The sequence below is a fragment of the Pseudoliparis swirei genome, unplaced genomic scaffold (genome assembly GCF_029220125.1).
Source record: "Pseudoliparis swirei isolate HS2019 ecotype Mariana Trench unplaced genomic scaffold, NWPU_hadal_v1 hadal_25, whole genome shotgun sequence".
NCBI lineage: Eukaryota > Metazoa > Chordata > Actinopteri > Perciformes > Liparidae > Pseudoliparis > Pseudoliparis swirei.
Genome location: NW_026613261.1, coordinates 177445 through 204826, shown reverse-complemented (window position 1 = coordinate 204826; position 27382 = coordinate 177445). Strand labels below are relative to the sequence as shown.

Sequence of the window (27382 nt, the reverse complement as noted above, 5' to 3'; positions counted from 1 at the left end):
TGACCAATGAACAGGGGTGACACACACACACATGACCAATGAACAGGGGTCATAGACATGAGGACCAATGAACAGGGGTCACACACATGACCAATGAACAGAGGTCACACACATGAGGACCAATGAACAGGGGTCACACACATGAGGACCAATGAACAGGGGTCACACACATGACCAATGAACAGGGGTCACACACATGAGGACCAATGAACAGGGTCACACACATGACCAATGAACAGGGTCACACACATGACCAATGAACAGGGTCACACATGACCAATGAACAGGGGTCACACACATGAGGACCAATGAACAGGGGTCACACACATGACCAATGAACAGGGGTCACACACATGACCAATGAACAGGGGTCACACACATGACCAATGAACAGGGGTCACACATGACCAATGAACAGGGTCACACATGAGGACCAATGAACAGGGGTCACACACATGACCAATGAACAGGGGTCACACACATGACCAATGAACAGGGGTCACACACATGAGGACCAATGAACAGGGGTCACACACATGAGGACCAATGGATGTCCAGGACTTTAAACCAAGTTTCCATAACCAAACTTTTTTTTATAACTTGGTGTAAACATGAAAAAGTGAAAAAAAATTGTCTTTAAAGTAATAAAGAGAAATCCAAAGCATACAGTTTATAACCTTAAATGACTCAAATGAATGAGACGATAGTTTAGATTAAAAGAATATACATGTCTTTCAGTTAAGGTGCGTTCACTTGCAGCGCGGAAAAATGTGCGAGTATGAAAGAGCGTAGGCCGGCTTATATTTAGAGCGTCATTCTTTTAAAAGCACATTAATTATTTAAAACTCAGCGTAAATGCACTCATGAATATATAAAAAATTCCCAAACTTTTTTGATTTTCTCCCCACGACTTTTCCATGACGTACGCCCCTGATTACAGGAGTCAATGGATTCAGGGGCCTATATTCCCATAACAAGGAAGCTCTTACTTTGCGATTAATAAGATAATAAGATTCAGTCCCGAGGTGGACTGAACGGAGCTTTAGACGAGGAGAAGAATTCTTGGAATTCTGGTTGGGTTTAATTTCAACAAATAAAGATTGTAGTATTAGTGAGAGACGTCTGGTTAGGAGTGAGTAAACCGGACAGTGGACTCTAGAAACCACATTAACTCACATTAAGTCACATTAAGTCACATTAAGTCACATTAAGTCACATTAACTCACATTAGCTGCTCCAGTGTGTGAGAGCCATGATGAGACTCCGTTTACCATTACTGCGTTTACCGGCATGTCCCGCCCTACGTGAGCCGCCATTGGTCGCAGCATCCTCTCACCAGCCTCCTGATTGGCTGTTTCCACGTGTCAATCAAATCAGGTGTTTGGCAGATGCTAGCGAGCTAAGCGGTCCAGCTTTCAAGCTTGCCGGGCATTCCGCTGTCATAATAACACGCAGAAATGTGCGTCGAGGAACGTAAACAATACATATTTGTGTTAATATTGCTGAACTGTCGATGTAAAGTTTAGCGCGCGCGGGTTGACCGGCGCTAACTAGAGCGAGCGAGCTCGCTCGACAGCTACCATGCTAACACCTAACGGTTGCTAGGTCGGTTGGTTGCTAAGGCCTTCAGTCCCGGGTGCAAACGTTAAATGGCACATTTCATCCGTTTAGACTTTAAAACCGGGTCCATTGCACCGGAACACAGTCTCGACAGGCCCGGTACCGGCTGAAGGAGGCGGGCTAACCGGCGTGCCCTGTCAGCGGAGGCCACCGTTAGCTCGGCTCCTTGAGGAGGATGAGGAGAGAGGAGGAGAGGAGGAGAGAGGAGGAGAGGGCTCCGCCATGGATACTCACTCTGGGGCTTGTTGGGCGCGCCGTAGGGCGCCGCACCGGGAGACACCCCGCCGCCGTTACCGCTGCCCAGACCACCATCTCCCAGATCCGAGAGTAACGGGGACCTCTCGCCGTCCGCCATACCGAGAGCCAGGCGCGGGGAGAGGTGGTGGTGGAGGGAGGGGGGAGGGAGGGAGGGAGGGAAGGAAGGAAGGAGGGAGGGAGGGAGGGAAGGAAGGAAGGAGGGAGGGAGGGAAGGAAGGAAAGAAGGAGGGGGGAGGGAGGGAGGGAAAGAAAGAAGGAAGGAGGGAGGGAGGGAAGAAAGAAGGAGGGAGGGAAGGAAGGAAAGAAGGAGGGAGGGAGGGAAGGAAGGAAGGAAGGAAAGAAGGAGGGGGGAGGGAGGGAGGGAAAGAAAGAAGGAAGGAAGGAGGGAGGGAAGAAAGAAGGAGGGAGGGAAGGAAGGAAGGAAGGAGAGGAGCGACCAACGTTGTATTGTTGTGTTGGAAATGCAGGCGTCACGTGATCACGCCATCAGCACCACCGTCACAGACTGCCTCACGTGTTTCGGTGTTGGAGATGGTTTGTCCCTCCGGGGTTGCCGTAGCGAGGAAAAAGTAACGGGAACAAATAAATAAAGAGGGAAGCCGTTTGTTAACTTGTTATAAGTGAACCTCACACACAAACCCAGAGCGCTCGGCCACACCACCATCACTGCTGCTGAGGAGGAGGAGGAGGAGGAGGAGGAGGAGGAGGAGGAGGGCACCGCTCACCCAGAGGTGCTGCTTCTGCACTCCGGTGCCAACCTGTGAGATGCGTTTTCCACACATGTATTCAGGATGTTTTTGTTTTTTATTACCCTAATAATTCACATCTATTCAAGTATTTGAAAAAGTAGCAGATTAAAAGTTATACTAATAACTCATAATACAGGAGGTTATATTATTATATTATTCCATAATAATTGTGAGTAAAACTACATTTAATCTGATGAAGTATAACTTCTAATTAAATTAAGTGAGTGCAATATCTCCCTCTGGAATGTGGTGAAATAGAAGCTTAAATAAAACACCGTGATGCCGTGTTAAAGTCAGCGCCGTGGTTCGTATGTTTAGGTCGTTTCCACCGCTGCATTCTGACATCCAGTTCATCTTCTGTGCAGCCGCCCTGACACACGAGCACTTCCAATGTCTTAAAAGTCTTCCCCCTTAATCGCGTCACGGCGTTCCTCCTGAAATGATGAACAACAAACTAAATGTTCTGAAAGCGTATTTAATAAGAATGTAATCAGGTGGTCATGTGGTCATCCTCGCCGCTCAGAGCAGGTTGTGGGCGTCGTCCATGGGCCGGTTGAAGAGCAGCGTCACCTCCAGCTCGCCCCTCTCCGCGAAGAACTGAGCCCGGCCCCCGTGGCCGTGGGTGGGATGAGGGAGGTGAAGACCCAGTTTACTGAGGAGAGGGCAAGAGGCGGAGGATTACGGGGAGACGTCCGGGGGTCCGGGGGTCCGAGGCGAGCGCATTAGTAATGAAAGAGGACGTCGTCCAGAGCATCACGTACTACCGAGGCGTCCGGAGGTCCAGGAACCGCTCACTCACGTCCAGGACCACGTCCGCCGCTTCGGTGTCGGGCAGTTTGATCCTCACCTGAGAGAAGAGGAGGGCAGCCGGCCTCTTCATCACTATCCTCACCTTCTTCGTCAAAGAGGATTCAGATTGTTTTTATTTCATTGTCTTTATCTCACTCTTGTGAACAGACACTTCTAATAAACCAGCTCCGGCTGGAATGAATCCTTATTTCCTGGATTGTGGTGAAAAATAAAACATGTTAATATCTTTTATCTAACTCTGACCTACTCTTCCTCATCTGTGCTCCTTAAAAACATGTTTTACTCTCCATGAATACTTTCAATCACTTTAGCCTAAAACATTATCTTGTGCTCCACAAGCCGGCAGTTATTGTGAGATAAGAGATAAGATCAAATGAGATAAGATTAGATAAAATGAGATAAGATTAGATAAGATAATCCTTTATGAGTCCCACAGTGGGGACATTTCAGGATCACAGCAGCGGGTGCACATTAATAAAATAAAAGATAAAAATAAAACACAATAACAAGACTAAATACTAAAGAACTAACTGTATTCCCAAGGCAGTGGCCATGTGAGTTCCCAGCAGGTTGAGCGTCTCTTCTAAAGCAGGTCAGTTACCAGCATGGCCTCACAGCTCATGGAGGACGGGTCCTTCCTGCTCAGGCCCAGGAACAGATCCTCGGTCCCCACACTCTGCTTCAGGAGGACGTCATACCTGGAGCACACAGGTAATAACACAGGTATAACACAGGTAATAACACAGGTGTAATGACACAGGTATAACACACAGGTAATAACACACAGGTAATAACACAGGTATACACACAGGTGTAATGACACAGGTAATGTCCCAGAGGACAGAACAACATCAATAAATAAGGGGATATTTAATAAGAGTCATCTGAGGCGGTCTCGTTCTCCCTTTCTCTCATGGATGGACGGGTTAGACGCGTGGCAACCGGGAGAGACGCGTAGCAACCAAGAGACGCGAGTAGCAACCAAGAGACGCGCGTAGCAACCAAGAGACGCGCGTAGCAACCGGGAGAGACGCGTAGCAACAAAGAGACGCGTAGCAACAAAGAGAGACGCGTAGCAACCGGAGACGCACAAAGACCACGCGTCTTTGTGCGTCTCGTCTCTTAACCCTTGTGTTGCCTTCGGGTCATTTTGACCCGATTCAATATTTAACCCTCCTGTCGCCTTCGGGTCAATTTGACCCGATTCAATGTTTAATGTCGGTGTTCTTCGAGTCAACAAACAAACATAAAGTACCTCACACTTAAACTTGGAAAACAATATTAATTCTAATAATTTTCTGGAGATTTTAATAGCTGGGGTCATATTGACCTCAAGGGTAAAATATGTTAGTAAATATAAAGGTAACAGGAGGGTTAAACATTTAATCGGGTCAAATTGACCCGAAGGCAACACAAGGGTTAACAGAATCTCACTCGGGTTGCGGCCGCGGGTCAGCGAGGTCGTCGTGCTGAGAGCCCTCCGCCACCTCCTCCTGGCTCCAGATGTCTTTGTCGTTCTTCTTCTCACGGACAGACGGCACTAAATAAACACAAATACAAGTTCTGTGAAGGACTGAGGAGTTGTTGTTGTTGTTGTTTTCGGAGTTACATGCCAGAGACACAAGGCGGTACCTGCTCCGTCTCTTCTGGCCGGCGGGCCGATGTGTCCGGGGCCCAGTCCTGCACCGGAGACCCCCTGTTGAGAGGAATCATGTGAAACCATCAAAAACCTCCTTGAGAATAAAGGAGCTACATATAGAGGGATGAGTTTTGGGGATAAAGAACTCAACATTAACAACTAGAAACATATTAAATAGACACATTCTGTTCATGAATATATTTAATTTGCTTAGTAAGATGAAATAAAAGATAATATGAGGAATAAACAATAATATGAGGAATAAACACTCATGGCATCCAGTCATCTCATCTTTAGAAGTTAAAAGACAAGAAAATAAATACAAGTGAATAAGATGGTCACTGTGTGTCTTCCTTTGATTTAAGACATTTAGAACATGAATTAAGACTGAATTTAATACAATTAGCACTCAGAGCAGAATATCTTACTGTGCAGTCTTCATCACCATCATCATCCTCAGGCTGAGTTGATAACAAGGAAGAGAGAGCCAGCAGCTGCTGATCGGAGGACACTCCGAGATCCTCCATTCAGAATAAAAGCTCACCTTTCAATATATATATCATTAAAAATATATAAACAACTTAAGTTATTTAACTTCCTTCGAAAAGGCGACCGGTAAAAAAAAAAATGGCGGAAAAGTGAACGGCGGGGACCGTTTCTGTTGACGTGTCCATGGCAACCGGTGACGTCAGAGCAAACGAACGGGCGGACACTGGAGGGGCAAAGGTGAAGGATAATAGTACAATTAAAACACTGCGATAATCAATTAATAACATGAATAACAACAGTGAACACATACAAACCAAACCATTAAAGGAAAAGTTTTGTTCATAAAAAAAGTAAAAATAGACAAATTAAACATTTTAAAAAGGGCAAGTATAGGTCAGAATATCATGACATGGATTTACGTTTGTCATTTTAATAACCCGGCTTGGATTGGTTGTTTTAAGTACTTTATATAATGCTGTACCTTGTATTTTCGAAACAGTTTAATCGCAGATTAGCTGTCAAATAAATAAAAATGTAGTGTTTCTATAACCCAATTAAATGTAGTAAAAAGTTGACATCAAATTCAACTAATTAAATAACTTTTTTTTTTTATCAGTTACTGCCTATTAAATATCAAATAATGGAACAGTAATGCTAAAGAACCCGGATGTTAAAACCGTAGACATGTGTGCGCAGATAGGGGGGCGTAATTACCGCTTCGCTCCTCGGACACCGTAGGAGCGAAGGTGACAGGCAGCGCAATGCCGGCAGCTGCGTCTCTTTGGCCGAGCCCCGTGTTGGCCCGGAGCCTCCCGGGGGCCCGGAACTTCCGGCCCCTTTGCTCCGGGACGAGCTGAGCCTGTACGGGGCCCCGCGGCCGGAGCCCCCGCGCGTGGAGCCCGCAGCAGGTGACCTGGAGCAGCGGGTCGCCGCGGTCCGGAGGTTAACGGAGCCGTACGCCGGGTGGTGCCGGGCCACCTATGACGTCATCGAACCCAAGGTTCAGAGCGCCGTCGGGTGCGCGCGCGACACCTGCGGCTACCTGAGGGACCCGCCGAAGGACTTCTACCCGCGGGCGGGAGTCATCTGCTTCACCGGCGTCCTGGGGCTGCTGCTCGCCAGACGCTCCCGGGCGAAGAGGCTCGTGTACCCGGCGGGCCTGGTGAGCGCGACCGCCGCCATGTACTACCCGGAGCGCGCGGCCGCCGCGGACTGCGGGTACGACCGGGCGGTGCGCAGCTCCGCCGCCCTGGAGAAGATGGCGAAGCCCCAGAGAAAAGGCTCCGACTCCGGGGAATGAAGCCCGAGGAGAGGAACTTCCGCAACCACCAAATGAAACGCGCTTTGTTGCTCCGCTGCGGCGGGTTGACGCCTGTGACGTCATCACGCCCACGCTCTTGCACTAAGGATGGATGTAAGTCAGGCCGGGCACAAGGGCCTGGAGATTTTGACCTGAATGTATATTTATATAGAGAATTAATTATAAATAAAAGTTTTCTTTGACTTATATGAAAGTAAATTGAATATAGACGCAACACTGCAGGACATGATGAACCCGACTAGTCTTATAATCAATTATGATGATCTGTTACTCTAAAATGAGAGCGGACAAATACCAATTTTGGGATATGAATTCAAAAAGCAAGATTACATTAGAAACAACCTCTCCATTAATGTTAATTCGCCATGTGAGAGAACTCAACATGTGCAGTTAGTAATAATTAGGGCTGTGAAACGATTAAAGCTTTTAATCGGATTAATCACAGGTTTTTGTGGATTAATCATGATTAATCACATATTACCGATATATTTTATGAGAATAGAGATTTATGACAAAAGACGGATATATACATTTATACATTATTCTATACAATGGTGCTGCAACTCAGCAGTTATTTAGCAGTTTTCTTCCATATGGAACATTAATACATCTTCATCCTAAACAGAATGTTTAACCCTCCTGTTACCTTTCGGGTCAATTTGACCCCATTCAATGTTTAATGTCGGTGTTCTTTGGGGTCAATTTGACCCCAGGCTGTTTTTCACTGTCAAACATATCAGAAATATCAACTTTTTTATTTATTTAAAGGGCTATTTAGGTAGTCAACAAACAAACATAAAGTACCTCACACTTAAACTTGGGAAGCAATATTAATTCTAATAATTTTCTGGAGGTTTTAATTGCTGGGGTCAAATTGACCCCGAGGGTAAAATATGTGAGTAAATGTAAAGGTAACAGGAGGGTTAAACAGAGCATGTTTCTCTTGTTTGTCAACCATTAACTCCACCATGATACAATCTAAAGGCCTCTAGTCTTCCTCTAGCAGCTGCTGAGGCAAACTGACTGTGTGGGTTTTCTTCATGAACTGGGCCGTGATGAAAGGGACGGCGGGACACCGCTGCAAAGCTGAAACCTCACCGCCCGGACAGGTGGACAGATTGACAAGTGACTTTTTTTGCTCGGTCGATGCGCGCGACGGAGCTCTGTGGCGCGAGACGGAGATCGATAAGTGTTAACGCAACGCGAAGAGACAGAAATGACATGCTGCTGTGGAGATACGATCAACAACAGACGTTTAGTTTAATAAAAGAACAAAGACGTGCTATAGAGAACATGTCAGGGGGGCGGGCCAATCTCTTTAATGTCATGCGATCTACCGACACTACGCCGCGATCGACTGGCAGGTCGCGATCGACGTGTTGAGACCCTGATCTACAGGAAGTAAAAGTCGTAACAAGGTTTCCGGAGGTGAACCTGCGGAAGGATCATTACCGATGAACAGACCGTCTGCATGAGAGCGGACAGAGTTCAGGTTGAAGTGGTGGATTGGAAGCTCATTTTGCAAGTGACTTTTTTTTCGTCCCGACGACCAACAACAGACAGATTGGAAGCTCATTCTGCGCATGCGTTAAATGCGTTAAAAAAAACAACTAGTTAAACCTGTAATTGAATTAACTGAGTTAACGCGTTATTTTTCACAGCACTAGTAATAATATCACCAAAGACAACACCTGGCGGTTTAACACGGTACGACTGTTAAACATCTTTATTCTTTATCTCAGCCCAAAAAAAAAAAAATATACAAAATTAAATATGAAAGACATGAACTCAGAGCAGCACCAGCTTCTCGTTCAGAGCGATCTGTGCCTGGGTGAGGTTGGACAGGTAGGTCACCATCAGCAGGTCCTGCAACACAGACGAGAGGGTTCAGTTTCATGGTCTGTAAAGCCTCATGAAGCTGCTGAAACACGTCCATGACCTCGAGCAGGGGTCATGACGTGTTGACCAATGGGGTGTCCAGGACTTATCACCAAATTTCCATCACCAAAGGTTTTGTGAAATCTCGGTGTAAACATGAAAAAGTGAGAAAATGTCATATTTAAACTAACAATTAGAATTCCAGAGCATACAGTATATGACCTTGAATGACACAAGATAATAGTTTAGATTAAAGGAATAAACATTTATGTCTTTTCAGTTAAGGTTCGTTCACTGGCAGCGCGGGGAATTTTTTGCTTATATTTTGAGTCATACTTTTAAAAGCATAGTAATTATTTAAAACTCAGCATATAATGCACATATGAACAAAAAAAATGTCAATGCCTTGCAAATTATTTTTTTCTCCAGGACTTCAATGACCCTGATTACAGGAGTTGCGCAATGGACTGCGAGTATGGGGGGAGGGGCCTAAATTCCCATGACATGTATGAAAGAGCGTCTTTCTTTTAAAAACATATTATTTACTTCAAACGCAGCGTAAATGTGAATATAACACATTTCCATGACTTTTGAGATTACAATTTTTATATACGATATGATATGATATACCGTTATTCGTCCAAGTGGGGACATTTAAAAAATCACAGACTTTTAAACATGCCTTCCAGGTTTTCATTGAGCGTGTGAGGTCACTCACGTTGATGTTGGAGTTGAGCATGTTCTCAAAGTCCTCGGCCGAGATGGTGGGCACCTTGTTGACCAGGTCCATGAGGAAGCGGCCCACGCTGTTGTCCGCCGCCACTTTGCCGGACTGAGACGAGAGCGAGCGGCGTTAGCTTAAACATACGTCACACGCGGCTGCCGGGACACAGAAACGTCACGACCGACGCTCACCATCACGTCATCGATGTACGCCAGCATGGTGGTCAGCATGTCCTGCACGCGGCCCGCAGAGCCGCCCACCTGGGACAGGTCGGAGGTCAGGCCCTTGGTGCGACTCGGGAGCACGCGGGTCCTCTGGAGAAGATCCACTGAGAACCAACGGAGGGGAAGAGCACCGAGACGGTGAGAACGAAGAACACCACAACACACGCACCAGGGGGCCGGCGTTCACGCTCCCTCCAATCGTTATCAACGTGACGAGGAACAACCAATCACAGCCGCCGATATCTTTTCCTTATCCTGTAAATATTGGTCGACACGGTGAGGAGAAGTTGATCATTTAAAGGCGCGGATCAGCCGGAGCGCTGGCATCTGTTCCCCGCTGCCGAGCGTTGCCGAGCGGGAGGGATTCACGGCTTTGGAAACACGTTCGTCTTTGTTTAGCCCGAGTGTTAAATGACAGTAAACCCTTCATCGTCAACGTGGTGGGCGCCGCCCCCCCCCCCCGAGCCACAGGATAAAAACGGCATGGCTGGTCTTCTAGAACGTGAACATACAGTATTTAAGTTCATTTCCCCTCCACATGCACGCTTTACACACTGAAATTCAAATATTTCTCCCCATGCTATTTTTTAAAAGTGAGTAACCCTTCATGTGTCGTGGGTATTCTTACCGCCTATCCTCTCCGTGTCAAAGTAGACGTACTTGACCGTGAGAGGGGTGAACATCACACCAACCGTCTTTCCGGGAACGCCCATCTGCGCACTGTGTGGGAGATAAACAAGCACGTTCAACACAGTCTGGAGACACACACACACACACACACACACGAGAGAGAGAGTCCATGACTGAGCTACCTGACGTAGGCGCGGATGCTCATCTTGCCGCTCTGCAGCGCCGTGTCCATGGTCAGGTGGATGGGGTTGGTGGCCTCGCGGCTGTAGTACTCGTGGATGAGCACCGAGTGTTCCGTGATGTCGAAGCCGGTGGCGTACCTGAGAGGGGAGGACGGCGCCGTGGTGAGATTATGTATATATATTATTTATCCAATTCCACTTTCTACATTTACAATCCGCTCGACGGACGCACCATCCGATGATGACCTCGGTGGGCGACACCCTCTTGTGGAGCTCGTACATGTTCTTGGCGAACTCCATGTCCACGGCGACCTGTCAGTCAGCACCGAGGGAACAATGACACGTTGTGTTATTAAAGCATCAGTGTCAGGCTCGACCACGTTTGTTTTCGTCACTATTTATGTTCAATAAATAACACCTTTAGATATACATCTGTGAACTTCACTATCTTTTAATTGGTCCCACAATTTCAATAATGTTTAACAAAATATGAGCATTAAAAAACACATAGCGTAGCTTAGAAAAAAATAAATGTAATCTTAATCATTATGCAGAAAAGACCTTATATTTATTTATGATTAAAGGCAAAACTAAAATATAATGTTGAAGCTGATATCACTAGGACAGGGGCAAAAATGCCCTTATAATATCAAAAATGTAATAGTTTTGTTTTTGTTCTGTCTGTATTGATAGGTAGGTCACCAAAAATCAATAAATATAATAATTATATATTTTTAAATAATTGTTTAAAATGTTATATCAATAAAAAACCACAAAGAAATAGGAAAATTGAAAATGATTATCTGATGTTAGTTTTGTGTTCAAAAATATCCAAGAAAACACTACAGCCTAATACTCTTACCATTTTTATGACAATTGTTCATATACGGCAAGCCGACATAAGTATATTTATTATTTTTAAAACAAAAAGGTTAAATCTTATTTCACAAGTTTCAAAAAGTGCCCCCAATCTCTTTTTAAATACCCCTGGATTTCAGTCAGTGGGGGGGAAAAACTGCCCTCTAAAAATATCTAAATGTTGTCTCCTGCCAGAGACAATCACAGGTAGGAGGGCCAGGTGTCTGACTAACGCGTTCATGTTCACCTGTACGTCTCTAACGTTTGAGAGCCGAACAAACGACCCACCTGGAGGGGAGCGTCGACCCACCTGGAGGGGAGCATCCCCCCGGCTCTCGTGTTTAATTAAAGCCGAGCCGAGGCCCGCCGAGTGAAACCGAGTCGGGGGAAACGTACCTCATCTTCAGACTCGTTGTGGGGGACCGAGAAGCAGTTGGTCACCTCGATGGAGTGCTTGTCAATTGTACCTGAGGAGGAGAAAGCGCGTTAAAAGTGAAGCGCTGTGAGCTCCCAAACAGCCGTTATAAGGGAGCTAAGCTACGGAGCTAAGCTACGGAGCTAAGCTAAGGAGCTAAGCTACGGAGCTACGCGGTACGTTAGCTCGCTGGACGCTAGCTTAGCTCCCTAGCTAACCTAAAGTCGCGCGAGCCAACGTGCGTTAGCACGGAAGCTAACATCCGCCGGTTGGCTCCGCGCTTCAATCACGACGGTTATCTGCCCCGAGTAAAAAATTTAAAAAAAACCTTCCGCTCACCCAACAGAGTCCCGATCACGCGACTCGCGCCCTCATTCCGCCGCTCGTACGAGTCGCAGATGGAGGCGAGAACGACGGGGTGAATCTTCACCACTGGCCCGTAAACCGACATCTTGGAAAAGAGAGGGAGTGACGTCAGGCGGCGGTTGGGAAACACGCGCGCGCACATATAGCACCCCCTAGAGGCCTGGAGGCCGAACGGCGGCTCCGGTGATTTCGATCGAGCCGCTGATTCTCTCGATGAAGACAATCAAGTGGAATAACAGGAAGGAAGTTATATTTAATATTTATTAAAAAAAGGCCTTGGTTTTTTTTCTTGTAAAAGAGCCAAAAATAAACGTATTTGCATTCAAACAAAAACAATTAAGCCCTATTAAAAATCTAAATGAGCTATACTATACTACTCCCTTTTCACCAGAAGAAAAATGCAATGTATTTATGACATGCATTTCTTCTCCAAAGGCCTTCCGAGGAGGGAGATGACTCAGTTATTGGAGGCAGGCAGGCTGATGACAGCATCCTCCGCCCGCCGCCCAGTGGCTGCACACCTGACCGAGTGCACCGGAGGCACAGGGGATGGAGCTGCTGCCGGGTTCTTCTCCCGTCGCCACCATTTCGCCAGTCCGCCGCCCGACACAAGTTCTCCAGCAAACGCCGTGACCATTTTTTTATTTTTTTTATTGTGATTGTCTTTTTTTGCCGTTTCCCCCCCTGTGTGTGTTCTGTCTTGTTGTTTTTCCTCCTGCGTGCTCTCTGCAGCTCGCCCTGTACCCACTGCGCCGAGCGGTCGCATCGAGGTGGTCTTTCGTGTTTTTGGGGGGGGGGGGGGGGTAAAGATGCTGCGACGCTCCTGAACACCAGCGATGGGGGCCATCGAGCCAAGGCGGCCAGTCGAGGTCCGCTCACGGATCAGATAAACCATCGGCCCGGATCCAGCTCTCACAGGTCTACCGTCGCAGGTAAGGTTGTTTATTTATTTATTATTGTTTGCATCATCCTCCAGCTGTAAACAATCCTCCGAGCTTCGCCTTGTTGGTTTCTGGAGACCCTCCAAGAGGCTACTCCATCAGGCGTAGTGCGTCATCTTGATTGTCACCATCAGCCTCCTTCTTGCGTGCCCCCCCCCCACACACACACACAAAATAAACACCAATTGTCCAAATGGACGCGCGCATCGTGCACGCGGCGAAACAGGAGTCCATTTTACTGAGCTAATCAACATGCATTTCATTTTCTCTTATTTATACGCCACTTATATAAGAAATCCCAGCAGGCACGAAGCAGTAAGTGCACTTACACAACACACACACACACACTTAAAAAACACACACGGGATGAGCAGATAAAGTGATGTATTCTCCCTCATTTCCAATCAACCTCAAACGCTGTGATTTCCTACTTCAGTTTCCCGCTAATATTATGTTTTTAAATGAGGGGGGGGGGGGGCAGGACGTCAGATCTGCAGCAGGAAGCTACAGTCCTGTAGTTACCTGTATAATCAGAGGAATTAAAGGGAGTGAAAAGCTGTGGGAGACGGTCCTATTCCTTCTCAGAAATCACAATTAGTGTGACAGATGTCATGATGTCATGACGTCATGATGTCATGATCTCGCTGAGTTCTTCTTCTTGTGTTCCAGGTTTCAGTCCAGCAAACAAATGGTCCAATCAACAGCCATCGGACAGACACTGCCATAGGAGGGATATCAGTAACACGCTAATACACCTGAGACACACACACACACACACACACACACATACACACACACACACACACGCACACGCTCACGCCCACGGGCCAATGGCGCTGGAGAACTCGGTGTTGCCCGCCCGGCCGGACTCCGTCTCGCTCCCCGTGGAGGAGAAGGTGGAGGGGGAGGAGGGTGGAGGCGGCCGCCGACTCCTCCGCCGCCGCGCCGCAGTCGCCGCCCTTGGTCAAGGTCAAGAGGTCGTTCCAGGCCAAGCTGGCGGAGCGCGAGGCCCAGGCCAACGAGCCCCGGCGGAAGACCGCCGAGGTGGAGAAGGAGCAGGAGAGGGGCAGATTCGGGTGGGGTGAGTGGCTCCTTCTATTCAATGGAGCAACAATAAGTGATGAAACTAAAGCCCCGCCCCCCCCCAGGCCGGACCCGGCGTAAGAGGCAGCGCTACGTGGAGAAGAACGGCCACTGCAACGTGCAGCACGGCAACATGCGCGAGACCTACCGCTACCTGACGGACATCTTCACCACGCTGGTGGACCTCAACTGGCGCTGCTCGCTCTTCGTCTTCGTCATGGCCTACGCCGTCACGTGGCTCTTCTTCGGCGCCATCTGGTACCTCATCGCCTACTGCCGGTGAGACGGTGGAGGACGAGGAAGGAGAGAGAGGGAGAGTTTGTTTTGGTTCTCCATTCCCCCTCCTGAGAGGAACGTTTGGCATGTTGGGAAGTCTTTCTCTTTCTATTCCAGAGGGAAAGATCGACATGACGTCTGCTCTTAGTTCCTCCAGACCGGAGCCATGCTAGCTGTTCCCCCCATTTACAGTCTTTGTGCTAAGCTACGCTAACCGCCCCCCTGGCTGAATCTACTCCGTCTCTTTCTTCTTCTCCCTCCTCCTCCTTCTCCTCCTCTTCCTCCTCCTCCTTCTTCTTCCTCTTCTTCTGATAGATATGAAGCTGATTTTTAGTTTTTAACCTTCAGACCTGAGCCATGCTAGCTGTTCCCACCCGTCTACAGTCTTTGTGCTAAGCTACGCTAACCGCCCCCCATGCTGAGTCTTCATAAATAAACTGATGTGAGCGATATCGATCTTCAAACTGAAGGGAAAGAAAAGCCAATGATCATATTTCGAAGACATTTCTGCAACGGAGGCTTAAAAGCAGCGTGACCTTTGACCCCGATGACAAAGCAGTCTTCCCGCCCCAGAGTGTTTCCTCGTGATGAGTTTCCTCTTCTCCAGACGCGGCCGCTCTAATTAGCTAACGTGCTCGTGTCGTAAAAGACGGCGACCTCTCTCCGCGTGGTCGTATCTGAGCGGTGCCAGGGAGCCGGCGGCACCAACACGGGTCAATAAAGGTCCCATCCATCGACGACTTCACACCACTTTCATTAATGAGCTCTCTCGCCACAGCTGTTGTTCATCAGGCCCACGAGGCGGCGAGGAGGTCTGAGGGACGCGTGGAGACGAGGGAACTTTATTTTTTGTTGCAGCATCAGCAAAAAAGAGGTCAATCCTTTATGGTCGATGTGTAAATCACTTCATCCGTTAATCTGAGTCGGATCAGAAGACGACAAAGGGAGTAAAAAGAGAGACGTGTTTATCTATACGGATATAAATCCTCTCGCCCTATTGTCTGTTTTCTCTCTCTCGACACCTCCCCCTTCTCACTCATGCTCCTCCCCCTCCCCCCACATGCTCCTCCCCCTTCTCCCACATGCCTCCCCCTTCTCACACATTCTCCTTCCCCTTCTCCCACATGCTCCTCCCCCTTCTCCCACATTCTCCTTCCCCTTCTCATACATGCTCCTCCCCCTTCTCACACATTCTCCTTCCTCTTCTCATACATGCTCCTCCCCCTTCCCACACATGCTCCTCCCACTTCTCCCACATTCTCCTTCCCCTTCTCCCACATGCCCCTCCCCCTTCTCCCACATGCCTCCCCCTTCTCACACATTCTCCTTCCCCTTCTCATACATGCTCCTCCCCCTTCTCCCACATGCCTCCCCCTTCTCCCACATGCTCCTCCCCCTTCTCACACATGCCCCTCCCCCTCTCACACATGCCCCTCCCCCTTCAGGGGCGATCTGGACCACCTGGGCGACGACACGTGGACGCCGTGCGTCAACAACGTCAACGGCTTCATCTCGGCCTTCCTGTTCTCCATCGAGACGGAGACCACCATCGGCTACGGCCACCGCGTCATCACGGACCAGTGTCCGGTGGGCACCATGCTGCTGCTGCTGCAGGCCATCCTGGGCTCCATGGTCAACGCCTTCATGGTGAGGGGGGGGGGTTGTGATCGATTCAAGACAATAATTGTGTTCATAATAATAATTCAGAGTGTGAGACTTCTACCTGATGTTTCAGTGTAGGAAGTGAGTGACTCATGGGACACACAGACCTCATCAAACCGCTGAGAGGTCAAAGAGGAAAATAAAGCACAAGATCATCTAAATAATGTAACGTTCATATAAATGATGCCGTTTGACTCCAGTTAGAAACAAAGTTACACCTGGAGGAGATTACATATGCATGCGTAAAAAAAGAAGAAGAAAGTGCTGATGAGAGCTCTATAAACTTCTTCTTCTACTCCTCCTTCTTCCTCTCCTTCTTCTTCCTCTCCTCCTTCTTCTTTCTCCACTTCTTTTTTGTTGTTGTTCTTCTTCTCCTACTTCTTTCTTCTTTTCCTATTCCTATTTTTTCTTCTTCTCCTCCTCCTCCTCCCCTTCTATTTTTATTTTCCTCTTCTTCTTTTCCTCCTCCTCCTCTTCCCTCCCCTCGTCCTCCCCCCCTCCTCCCCTCCCCTCCTCCTCCAGGTGGGCTGCATGTTCGTGAAGATCTCTCAGCCCAACAAGCGGGCGGAGACGCTGGTGTTCTCCCACCACGCCGTGATCTCTCTGCGTGACGACCGCCTGTGTCTGATGTTCCGCGTGGGCGACCTGCGCAGCTCGCACATCGTGGGCGCCAACATGAGGGCCAAGCTCATCAAGTCCAAGCAGACGCAGGAGGGTGAGGGGCGTTGCCGCGGTTACCGGGAGGGTCTTTGATCTGTCGGGGAAGACGCTTCGCCGGTTGTTGTTGTTGTTATGAATGATGTAAAACTCATGAATGCTGGACTCCAGTTAGAGAGACAGAGTCACAGTTATTCACGGGTAAGAAATACATAAACATGTGAGGATGGGAGCGCCATAGATATTCTTCTTCTTCTCTTTCTTCTTATTTCCTTCCCTTCCTTCTCCTTCCCCTCCTTCTTCTCCTTATTTCCTTCTCCTCCTTATTCTCCCTCCTCTCCTTCTTCTACTTCTCCTCCTTCACCTTCTTTTCCTATCCCTCCTTTTTCTTCTCTTTCTTCTTCTGGTTCTCCTTCTCTAACCTCTCCTTCTTTTTCTTCTTGTTCTTCTCCTCCTTCTTCTGGTTCTTCTCCTTCATCTCTTTCCTCTCCTTCTTTTTCTTCTTGTTCTTTTTCTCCTCCTTGTTCTTCTTCTTCTCCTCCCTTTCTTGTTCTTTTCTTGTTCTTCTTGTTCTCCTTCTCCTCCTCCTTCTTCTGGTTCTTCTCAGTCATCTCTTTCCTCTCCTTCTTTTTCTTCTTGTTTTTTTTCTTGTTCTTTTTCTCCTTGTTCTTCTCCTCCTCCCCTTTCTTCTTCTTTTCTTGTTCTTCTCCTCCTTGCCACTGTTGCCTAGAGGATCTCCCTCCCCAGACGCCTCACCGTTGTGGTGTCGCCCCCTACAGGTGAGTTCATCCCTCTGGACCAGACGGACATCAGCGTGGGCTTCGAGACGGGGGACGACCGTCTCTTCCTGGTGTCTCCGCTGGTGATCTCCCACGAGATCGACTCCCAGTCGCCCTTCTGGGACATGTCTCAGGTGCAGCTGGAGAAGGAGGACTTCGAGATCGTGGTCATCCTGGAGGGGATGGTGGAGGCCACCGGTGAGGAAACAGCCTCGTGAGACGAGCGCAAGGGTTCAAAAACGAGGTCACATCTCCTCGTCGTTCGGGGAAAATTTAGATCAAAGCGTATTCAAGTGAACGGGTTGTATGATAGACAGAGTGTGTGTGTGTGTGTATGTGTGCGAGCAGGCAGAGAAACGTGTCGGTGAACACTCGTCTGCCCCTGAGCAAGGCACCGACCCGCTCGCTGTTAATCACGCTCGTAGATCCACGCATTGGGTTAGGGTTGAGGGGGATTGTAACGTTCCTGTGTGTGTGTGTGTGTGCAGGCATGACGTGCCAGGCGAGGAGCTCCTACCTGGCGGAGGAGGTGATGTGGGGTTACCGGTTCAGCCCCATGATGCTGCTGGCGAAGGGCTTCTTCGACATCGACTACGGAGCCTTCCACCACACCATTGAGGTGAGGGACACACCTGGGGGGGGGGGGCACTGTGTGGGTCTGGGTAATGAAGGAGGACAACATGAGTGTTTGAGTGAGAGGTTGAAATGCATGCTGGGAAATACAGCTCTACTCTCACTGAAGTATTTATTTTGGTACCAATCCCGCACACAGGGAGGAGCAAGTGTGAGAAGGGGGAGGAGCATGTGTGAGAAGGGGGAGGAGTACGTGTGAGAAGGGAGAGGAGCATGTGTGAGAAGGGGGAGGAGCATGTGTGAGGAGGGGGAGGAGCGTGTGTGAGAAGGGGGAGGAGCGTTTGTGAGAAGGGAGGAGCATGTGTGAGAAGGGGGAGGAGTATGTGTGAGAAAGGGGAGGTGTCGAGAGGGAGAAAATAGAGTGAGAGGATTTATATTCTTAGAAATATATACGTGTCTCTTTACGTCCTTTGCTCTTTGGGCTTTTAATCAGTTTTAAAATCTTTATTGTGTATTATCTTATCTTCCCTTTTGTAATCTCTTACTATCTCTACTTGGCCCCTCCCCCTTCCCAGGTGGACACGCCCTCCTGCTCGGCCCGAGATCTCTCATTGGCCGCCGCCAGACTGGACGCTCACCTCTACTGGTCCATCTCCAGCCGGCTGGACGAGGAGCCCACGCTGACCAATCAGGAGGCCGAGCGGCCGGACAGCGGAGGAGGAGGAGGAGGGGAGGCGACCTTCGTCGTGGGCGAGATGACGGACATCCAGGAGCAGACGGGATTGGGCGAGCTGAACAGCGGCGTTGCCACCGACCAATCAGAGTCCGAGGCCTAGAACAGACAATACAAGGATCTCTGGTTCCTCCATTAGGCCCGCGAGTCTCTTTCTTTAGCGTCTTTAGAGTCCTTTGGTACCTCGTCTCTTTCTTTAGCGTCTTTAGAGTCCTTTGGTATCTCGTCTCTTTCTTTAGCGTCTTTAGAGTCCTTTGGTATCTCGTCTCTTTCTTTAGCGTCTTTAGAGTCCTTTGGTATCTCGTCTCTTTCTTTAGCGTCTTTAGAGTCCTTTGGTATCTCGTCTCTTTCTTTAGCGTCTTTAGAGTCCTTTGGTATCTCGTCTCTTTCTTTAGTGTCTTCAGAGTCCTTTGGTATCTCGTCTCTTTCTTTAGTGTCTTTAGAGTCCTTTGGTATCTCGTCTCTTTCTTTAGTGTCTTTAGAGTCCTTTGGTATCTCGTCTCTTTCTTTAGTGTCTTTAGAGTCCTTTGGTACCTCGTCTCTTTCTTTAGTGTCTTTAGAGTCCTTTGGTACCTCGTCTCTTTCTTTAGTGTCTTTAGAGTCCTTTGGTATCTCGTCTCTTTCTTTAGCGTCTTTAGAGTCCTTTGGTATCTCGTCTCTTTCTTTAGCGTCTTTAGAGTCCTTTGGTATCTCGTCTCTTTCTTTAGTGTCTTTAGAGTCCTTTGGTATCTCGTCTCTTTCTTTAGTGTCTTTAGAGTCCTTTGGTACCTCGTCTCTTTCTTTAGTGTCTTTAGAGTCCTTTGGTATCTCGTCTCTTTCTTTAGTGTCTTTAGAGTCCTTTGGTACCTCGTCTCTTTCTTTAGTGTCTTTAGAGTCCTTTGGTATCTCGTCTCTTTCTTTAGTGTCTTTAGAGTCCTTTGGTACCTCGTCTCTTTCTTTAGTGTCTTTAGAGTCCTTTGGTATCTCGTCTCTTTCTTTAGTGTCTTTAGAGTCCTTTGGTATCTCGTCTCTTTCTTTAGTGTCTTTAGAGTCCTTTGGTACCTCGTCTCTTTCTTTAGTGTCTTTAGAGTCCTTTGGTACCTCGTCTCTTTCTTTAGTGTCTTTAGAGTCCTTTGGTATCTCGTCTCTTTCTTTAGTGTCTTTAGAGTCCTTTGGTATCTCGTCTCTTTCTTTAGTGTCTTTAGAGTCCTTTGGTACCTCGTCTCTTTCTTTAGTGTCTTTAGAGTCCTTTGGTATCTCGTCTCTTTCTTTAGTGTCTTTAGAGTCCTTTGGTATCTCATCTCTTTCTTTAGTGTCTTTAGAGTCCTTTGGTACCTCGTCTTTCTTTAGCGTCTTTAGAGTCCTTTGGTACCTCGTCTCTTTCTTTAGTGTCTTTAGAGTCCTTTGGTATCTCGTCTCTTTCTTTAGTGTCTTTAGAGTCCTTTGGTACCTCGTCTTTCTTTAGTGTCTTTAGAGTCCTTTGGTATCTCGTCTCTTTCTTTAGTGTCTTTAGAGTCCTTTGGTATATCGTCTCTTTCGTTAGTGTCTTTAGAGTCCTTTGGTACCTCGTCTTTCTTTAGTGTCTTTAGAGTCCTTTGGTACCTCGTCTTTCTTAAGCGTCTTTAGAGTCCTTTGGTATCTCGTCTCTTTCTTTAGTGTCTTTAGAGTCCTTTGGTACCTCGTCTCTTTCTTTAGCGTCTTTAGAGTCCTTTGGTACCTCGTCTCTTTCTTTAGTGTCTTTAGAGTCCTTTGGTATCTCGTCTTTTCTTTAGTGTCTTTAGAGTCCTTTGGTACCTCGTCTCTTTCTTTAGCGTCTTTAGAGTCCTTTGGTACCTCGTCTCTTTCTTTAGTGTCTTTAGAGTCCTTTGGTACCTCGTCTCTTTCTTTAGTGTCTTTAGAGTCCTTTGGTATCTCGTCTTTTCTTTAGAGTCCTTTGGTACCTCGTCTCTTTCTTTAGCGTCTTTAGAGTCCTTTGGTACCTCGTCTCTTTCTTTAGTGTCTTTAGAGTCCTTTGGTACCTCGTCTCTTTCTTTAGCGTCTTTAGAGTCCTTTGGTACCTCGTCTCTTTCTTTAGTGTCTTTAGAGTCCTTTGGTACCTTGTCTCTTTCTTTAGTGTCTTTAGAGTCCTTTGGTACCTCGTCTCTTTCTTTAGCGTCTTTAGAGTCCTTTGGTACCTCGTCTCTTTCTTTAGCGTCTTTAGAGTCCTTTGGTACCTCGTCTTTTTGTTTCCACGTCGGTCTTCTTCCTATTCTTTGGGTCGTGAGCTCCAGCCGCCCCTCGCCGACCTCCTACATGACGACACAATGCTTCTAGGTGGCTCGACAGCTGTATAACCTGGAACCACGGTAGAAAAGATGCCATCACATTTAAAATAGGCTGCCGAGCACCGGACGCTTTATTTGCACCTGCACTAAAGTCAAATGTAGTGACTTTAAAGATTTTAAATGACTTTACATTTAAATGTAGTGACTTTAAAGATTTTAAATGACTTTACATTTAAATGTAGGGACTTTAAATTCCCTGAGATGCAGAAGGTTTCTCTGAGGATTTGTAGCACACCAGGTGGCGCTAGAAAACAATGTTCATGAATACATATATATATATATTTGGCTGACAAAAACATGATAAAAGTGCACAACAAAGTGTTGTTTATCTTCTCGAGGCTCAGGCGACGTGTGTTTGTTAAAGGAATACTCTTCGTTTTTGCTTAGAGTATATATACACTACCGTTCAAAAGTTTGGGATCACCCAGACAATTTCGTGTTTTCCATGAAAACTCACACTTTTATTTATCAAATGAGTTGCAAAATGTATAGAAAATATAGTTAAGACATTGACAAGGTTAGAAATAATGATTTGTATTTGAAGTATTAATTTTTTTCTTCAAACTTTGCTTTCGTCAAAGAATGCTCCTTTTGCAGCAATTCCAGCATTGCAGACCTTTGGCATTCTAGCTGTTAATTTGTTGAGGTAATCTGTTGACATGTCACCCCACGCTTCCTGAAGCACCTCCACAAGTTGGATTGGCTTGATGGGCACTTCTTGAGGACCATACGGTCAAGCTGCTCCCACAACAGCTCAATGGGGTTGAGATCTGGTGACTGGCCACTCCATTACAGACAGCAAGCTGCCTGCTTCTTCCCTCAATAGTTCTTGCACAATGTGGAGGTGTGCTTTGGGTCATTGTCCTGTTGGAGGAGGACATTGGCTCCAATCAAGCGCTGCCCACAGGGTATGGCATGGCGTTGCAAAATGGAGTGATAGCCTTCCTTATTTAAAATCCCTTTGACCTGGTACAAATCTCCCACTTTCCCAGCACCAAAGCAGCCCCAGACCATCACATGACCTCCACCATGCTTGACAGATGGTGTCAGGCACTCTTCCAGCATCTTTTCACCTGTTCTGCGTCTCACAAATGTTCTTCTGTGTGATCCAAACACCTCAAACTTGGATTCATCTGTCCAGAACACCTTTTTCCAATCTTCCTCTGTCCAATGCCTGTGTTCTTTTGCCCATACCAATCTTTTCTTTTGATTGGCCAGTCTCAGATTTGGCTTTTTCTTTGCCACTCTGCCTAGAAGGCCAGCATCCCGGAGTCGCCTCTTCACTGTCGATGTTGACACTGGCGTTTTGCGGGTACCATTTAAAGAAGCTGCCAGTTGAGGACCTGTGAGGCGTCTATTTCTCAAACTAGAGACTCTAATGTACTTGTCTTCTTGCTGAGTTGTGCCTCCCACTTCTCTTTCTGCTCTGTTAGAGCCCGTTTGTGCTGTTCTCTGAAGGGAGTAGTACACACCGCTGGAGGACATTTTCAGTTTCTTTGCAATTTCTCGCATGGAATAGCCTTCATTTCTAAGAACAAGAATAGACTGGCGAGTTTCACATGAAAGTTCTTTTTTTCTGGCCATTTTGAGAGTCTTATCGAACCCACAAATGTGATGCTCCAGATAATCAACTAGCTCAAAGGAAGGCCAGTTTTATAGCTTCTCTCATCAGCAAAACAGTTTTCAGCTGTGCTAACATAATTGCACAAGGGTTTTCTAATCATCCATTAGTCTTCTAAGGCGATTAGCAAACACAATGTACCATTAGAACACTGGAGTGATCGTTGATGGAAATGGGCCTCTATACACCTATGGAGATATTTCATTAGAAACCAGACGTTTCCAACTAGAATAGTCATTTACCACATTAACAATGTAGAGAGGGTATTTATGATTGATTTAATGTTATCTTCATTGAAAAAAACAATGTTTTTCTTTGAAAAATAAGGACATTTCTAAGTGATCCCAAACTTTTGAACGGTAGTGTATATATATATACTTTATTCAAGGTGCGTTAACGACAGCGGATCTCCAGTTCAGAGGAACATCAGCTAAAGTGTATAAGCCATATTTACAATATGGATGGGAAACTGAACCCTTTAAACAACAACAACAAGGTGGAAGCGCAGCTATTGGTCAACGGAGCCCGGTGGCTTTGAAGACGTTAACCTCCAGAGACGATGGAGACCAGAGTGTCTGCCACCTTCAACACACACACACACACACACACACACACACACACACACAGGTTGAGACTCGAGTGTGTGTGTGTTTTCAGTCTAAATTGATAAGCACATGCTTCATGCTGCTGTGTAGACATGTGGGCATTCTTAACTTGATGTCTCTTAACGTGTACATGGACTAGAGTTAATAAACTGCAGTGAAAGAACCTCCGTGTGCCGTGAGAGGAGAACCTTGGGTTCTAGGTACTAGGAACTTAAACATTTGTCATGTATTTTCATTCTGTGCCGTGTCTCTACCTCACTACATTTATTTTAAAGCTGTTTAACTACAATAAATTAAGTTAGAAATAAACATTCAAATGCAGCAAAGACATTCATGCAGCCTCAATAATACAAATTATATATATAATACAGTTGCAGGTACATTGGTTATTGTAGGATTGCTTCTTTTACATCAAAAATAATAAAATAAACACATTAAATCAATTACTAGTGTGTGAGGTGTCTATTTAAAGTGTATTTATTATTATTATTAGTGGACCTATTGATGAGCAGGATACTGAAATAATATATATTTATATAATATATATATATAATTCAGTTGCAGGGACATTGGTTATTATAGGATTGCTTCTTTTACATCAAAAATAATAATAAAACACATCAAATCAATTAGAGTGTGTGAAGTGTCTATTTAAATTGTATTTATTATTATTATTATTATTAGTGGACCTATTGAGTACATAAATATAATAAGTAAAGTGAATTGAAGATTATTCATTTGAGTAAAAATAGCAAATATTTGAGTATTAAAGAGTATTTGTTCTTACTGAAGTATACATACTGAAGTATTAAATAGTATATTTACTTGAGTATTAAAGAGTATTAGTAATTACTGAAGTATTCAAAATTATTAGTACTTACTGAAGTATTATAGTATATTTACTTGAGTATTAAAGAGTATTAGTACTTACTGAAGTATTAAAGAGTATTAGTACATATTTGAGTATTAGTACTTAGTGAAGTATTAGTGTATTAGTACATATTTAATTGTTAAAGAGTATTAGTACTTACTGAAGTATTAAAGAGTATTAGTACATATTTGAGTATTAAAGAATATTAGTACTTACTGAAGTATTAAAGAGTATTAGTCGTGCTTTTCTCTCCAGAATGTCGTCTGTTAGTTGCACATCAATTACTGATGCATTTACACATGTAAGCCTGATTTTAAAATGTGTTCCTGGAGCTAAATGTAATACTTTATATATTAATAATTCATTTTAAAAGCCGAACATGAAACACAACAATACCTGTCTCATAAATCTGCTGCAGTAAAAGGTTTATCTCTCATGATAAAAAGTGCTTAAGTTGCTATAAAAAACACTTTGCCTCCCTTTAATTTTGCGCAATCAATCATGGAAGACCACTAGACTAATGGCCCCATATTTAATAAATATAATATATAATATATATATATATATATATATATATGAAAGCCCTGCAGTACAGTGGGCCTCATTAGAGATTCCAGGCTGGGATCTCAGCACCAGCAAAAGTCAGCATATTTGAGTTACTAGGCAGAATCGTGGCGTTTAAAAAAAAAGAAAAAACACATTAAATGTGGTTCTCTGTCTCGGCCGCCAGATGGCGCTAAAACGCCCCGACGCATCCACACGGTCCCTATTGGTGTGTTATGAGACGGAGTCCCCTGGTCTATCAGCTGTCTCCTAGGCAACCACGCGCGTGCGTGCGTGTGTGTGTGTGTGTGTGTGAACTGGACCCTCAGAACGGACAGGGGGAGTCGAGGCGACTCCGTAGTTTGATGTTTGTGCAGCGGTGGACGGAAACGACGCTGCAGTGACCTTCAAGTGGAAAACAACGGGACGCCCTTGACATTGAACAATTAAGTCCTGGAGGATATTTACAGTTATTTTATTTTTTACATGTCACGGTAAAACAAATAAAGATCTAAGTTGAGTCCGGTCTTGGTCCCTAAGGGGTCGCTCCATAGAGTTCTGCACATCGCTTTCTGGACCTCAACGTAATGCTGCGACACTCTGCAGGTGGATTTGAGTCTTTATTACGCAAACAAACAAAAAGGTTTTGAGAGCAAATTTCTCATTTGTAAGTAAATTAATTGTTAGTTTTGCTGATGAAACAAAAATGTGTTGCTGCAAATCAAAAATCTTTGCTCTCAAAAAGCAAAAGTTTGCTCAATACGAAAATCTACGAGTTGAGTTTGGACGTAGTGGGCGGGGCTTACGCCGCTGAATGAGCGAGGAGTTTCTCTTGGTGGGTTTGACTTGAATTCATTTACTTACAAACGAGAAATTTTCGTTTGTTTGCGTAATAAAGACACAAACCCACCTTCACACATCACCTCCAGCAGGCGTGACGCGTGACATCGGACGCTTCATCGTTTCCAGTGATTCACAGCTCGCACCGTTTTCCGACGTCCAATCACGATCTTTAAGCATAAATAAATGTTTCTCTCCGGGGAAAAGGAAGTCATGAAGGTTTGTTTTTAAAGAGTCAAATCACCCGCAGCCCTCTGAACCACCACCGCAAGAACTAGCATGCATGCTAAGTGCTCTTCAGACGGTAGGCAGTAAATGCTAACATCGAAGCCACGGACAATTCTATCGCATTACTTTTTAAATAGCTGAGAATCGTTATAATAAATAAGCTTTATGAAAACATTATCGGTTAAAAAGTTTCTCCGATCCGAGTGACGGGTCATCAACAACATCACCAAGGGCGCAGTGCCGCTCGCTCGCCATCCAAAAACTCAACGGGACGGGGCGAGAGATGCCAATGTAGTAATGTAAGTCTCTGGGAGAGTTTTTTACTGAGGGGGAAACCACACGCCGTGTTTACCTGTCGGGTATATATATCTAATATATATATGATATATATATTGGATATATATATCATATATATAATATATATAATGGATATATATATATATTATATATATATATGTATTTCATATATATATTAGATATGTATATAATATATCTATTATATTTAATATATATATATGATATATATATCCATTATATATATTATATAAAATATATCTAATATATATATTAGATATATATAGATATATTATATATCTACTATATATAATATATATATATATCTACTATATATATATATAATACATATCTATAATATCTATATATATAATATATATATATAATATATTAGATATATGTATTATAAACATAATATATATATATATAAAATATATTTTATATATATATATACATACATACATGGTGGACCTCACCTGCTGTGCACGTGGGGTCGTTATCATCAGTCAATTTGCCAGATTGAATGAACAAAAAAATAATAATTAAAAGAGACTGTTGCTATGAAAAAACAACAAAAGTAGCAAAGTTAGCAGAAACATTTTTTTTTCTTGGGAGAAACCATTCTTGACCCCCCCCCCCCCCCCCACACACACACACCCCTCTCTCTCTCTCCGTAGCTGCATGCGGTGCGAGGAGCCCACCCCACCCCACCTCAGCTGTAGCGCGAGGAGTCCAGCAGGCAGCCAGCAACCAGCGCGTCTCCGCCCACCAATCGGCATGCGAGGCTCAGGCTCGTGCAGCGCTCCGTGTCAGCAGCTGAGGCGCAGGGGGAACTGCGACGGCCGCGCCAAGCTTCTTCCAGGTATGCGTCTCCGCCGCTCCTCACGCCCTCCGCGCGGCGCACTGCTCCGGCATCCCGCGGCATGTGTCGTCTGCAGAGCGAGATGTGTTTAAGGGAGGGGTTTGCTGTGTGTGTGTGTTTTTTGGAGATGGGGGGGGGGGATTTCTGATTTGATTTTTGGGGGGGGGGGTGAGGGGTGTATTTCTCCCTCCTGTGGCTCATGCCGCCGCTCCGGTACAGTGCAGGGTCTTTTGGTAAACACTCAGTCAGCGGAGACGCATCTGCAACCTCCACCCCCCCCCCAAAACGAGCCCTCCTCGCGCGTCAACTTGCTTGCACACACACACACACACACACACACACGCACGC

The 27382-nt window shown here is 45.8% G+C and overlaps 6 protein-coding genes across 7 annotated transcripts in view; 2 read left to right on the top strand and 4 right to left on the bottom strand.

The window, feature by feature from the left end:
* Positions 1 to 2031, bottom strand: part of pip4p1a (phosphatidylinositol-4,5-bisphosphate 4-phosphatase 1a) — a 16631-nt gene extending 14600 nt beyond the window's left edge. The window contains exon 1 of the mRNA XM_056410635.1: positions 1855 to 2031. Within this exon, the coding sequence (XP_056266610.1) occupies positions 1855 to 1975 (121 nt within the window). The 5' untranslated portion in view covers positions 1976 to 2031. The remainder of the gene's footprint in view (positions 1 to 1854) is intronic.
* A 1055-nt stretch (positions 2032 to 3086) lies between these two features.
* Positions 3087 to 6466, bottom strand: dnaaf6 (dynein axonemal assembly factor 6). Of its 2 annotated transcripts, none has more exons than XM_056410636.1 (7): positions 6280 to 6466; positions 5505 to 5788; positions 5070 to 5133; positions 4872 to 4977; positions 4039 to 4135; positions 3389 to 3474; positions 3087 to 3279 (listed from the first exon to the last, which is right to left on the bottom strand). In XM_056410636.1, exons 2-7 carry the CDS (start codon positions 5601 to 5603, stop codon positions 3147 to 3149), a joined length of 585 nt encoding a protein of 194 aa, XP_056266611.1. In that variant the 5' UTR covers positions 5604 to 5788; positions 6280 to 6466; the 3' UTR covers positions 3087 to 3146. The 2 variants fall into 2 exon arrangements, with proteins under 2 accessions (XP_056266611.1, XP_056266612.1); XM_056410637.1 differs by having other exon boundaries at positions 3392 to 3474.
* LOC130190872 (MICOS complex subunit MIC26-like) lies at positions 6276 to 7072 on the top strand (the record flags this gene model as incomplete). Its single annotated transcript, XM_056410461.1, is given in 2 exon segments — positions 6276 to 6374; positions 6377 to 7072. Coding segments are annotated over 2 exon segments (588 nt in total), but the record flags the coding sequence as incomplete, so codon positions are not given.
* A 1525-nt stretch (positions 7073 to 8597) lies between these two features.
* On the bottom strand, positions 8598 to 12274 carry eif3f (eukaryotic translation initiation factor 3, subunit F). The gene is made up of 8 exons (XM_056410634.1): positions 12137 to 12274; positions 11779 to 11849; positions 10757 to 10836; positions 10525 to 10662; positions 10341 to 10432; positions 9680 to 9816; positions 9483 to 9596; positions 8598 to 8752 (listed from the first exon to the last, which is right to left on the bottom strand). Exons 1-8 carry the CDS (start codon positions 12246 to 12248, stop codon positions 8675 to 8677), a joined length of 822 nt encoding a protein of 273 aa, XP_056266609.1. The 5' UTR covers positions 12249 to 12274; the 3' UTR covers positions 8598 to 8674.
* Positions 12275 to 13014: 740 nt separating this feature from the next.
* Positions 13015 to 19055, top strand: LOC130190969 (G protein-activated inward rectifier potassium channel 3-like). The gene is given in 9 exon segments (XM_056410633.1): positions 13015 to 13095; positions 13774 to 14015; positions 14017 to 14185; positions 14253 to 14466; positions 15909 to 16110; positions 16648 to 16840; positions 17562 to 17759; positions 18050 to 18180; positions 18710 to 19055. Coding segments are annotated over 8 exon segments (1449 nt in total). The 5' UTR covers positions 13015 to 13095; positions 13774 to 13934; the 3' UTR covers positions 18971 to 19055.
* Positions 19003 to 27097, bottom strand: LOC130190871 (protein starmaker-like). Its single transcript, XM_056410460.1, has 3 exons — positions 26942 to 27097; positions 20787 to 21134; positions 19003 to 20190 (listed from the first exon to the last, which is right to left on the bottom strand). Exons 1-3 carry the CDS (start codon positions 27095 to 27097, stop codon positions 19003 to 19005), a joined length of 1692 nt encoding a protein of 563 aa, XP_056266435.1.
* Positions 27098 to 27382: the final 285 nt, after the last annotated feature.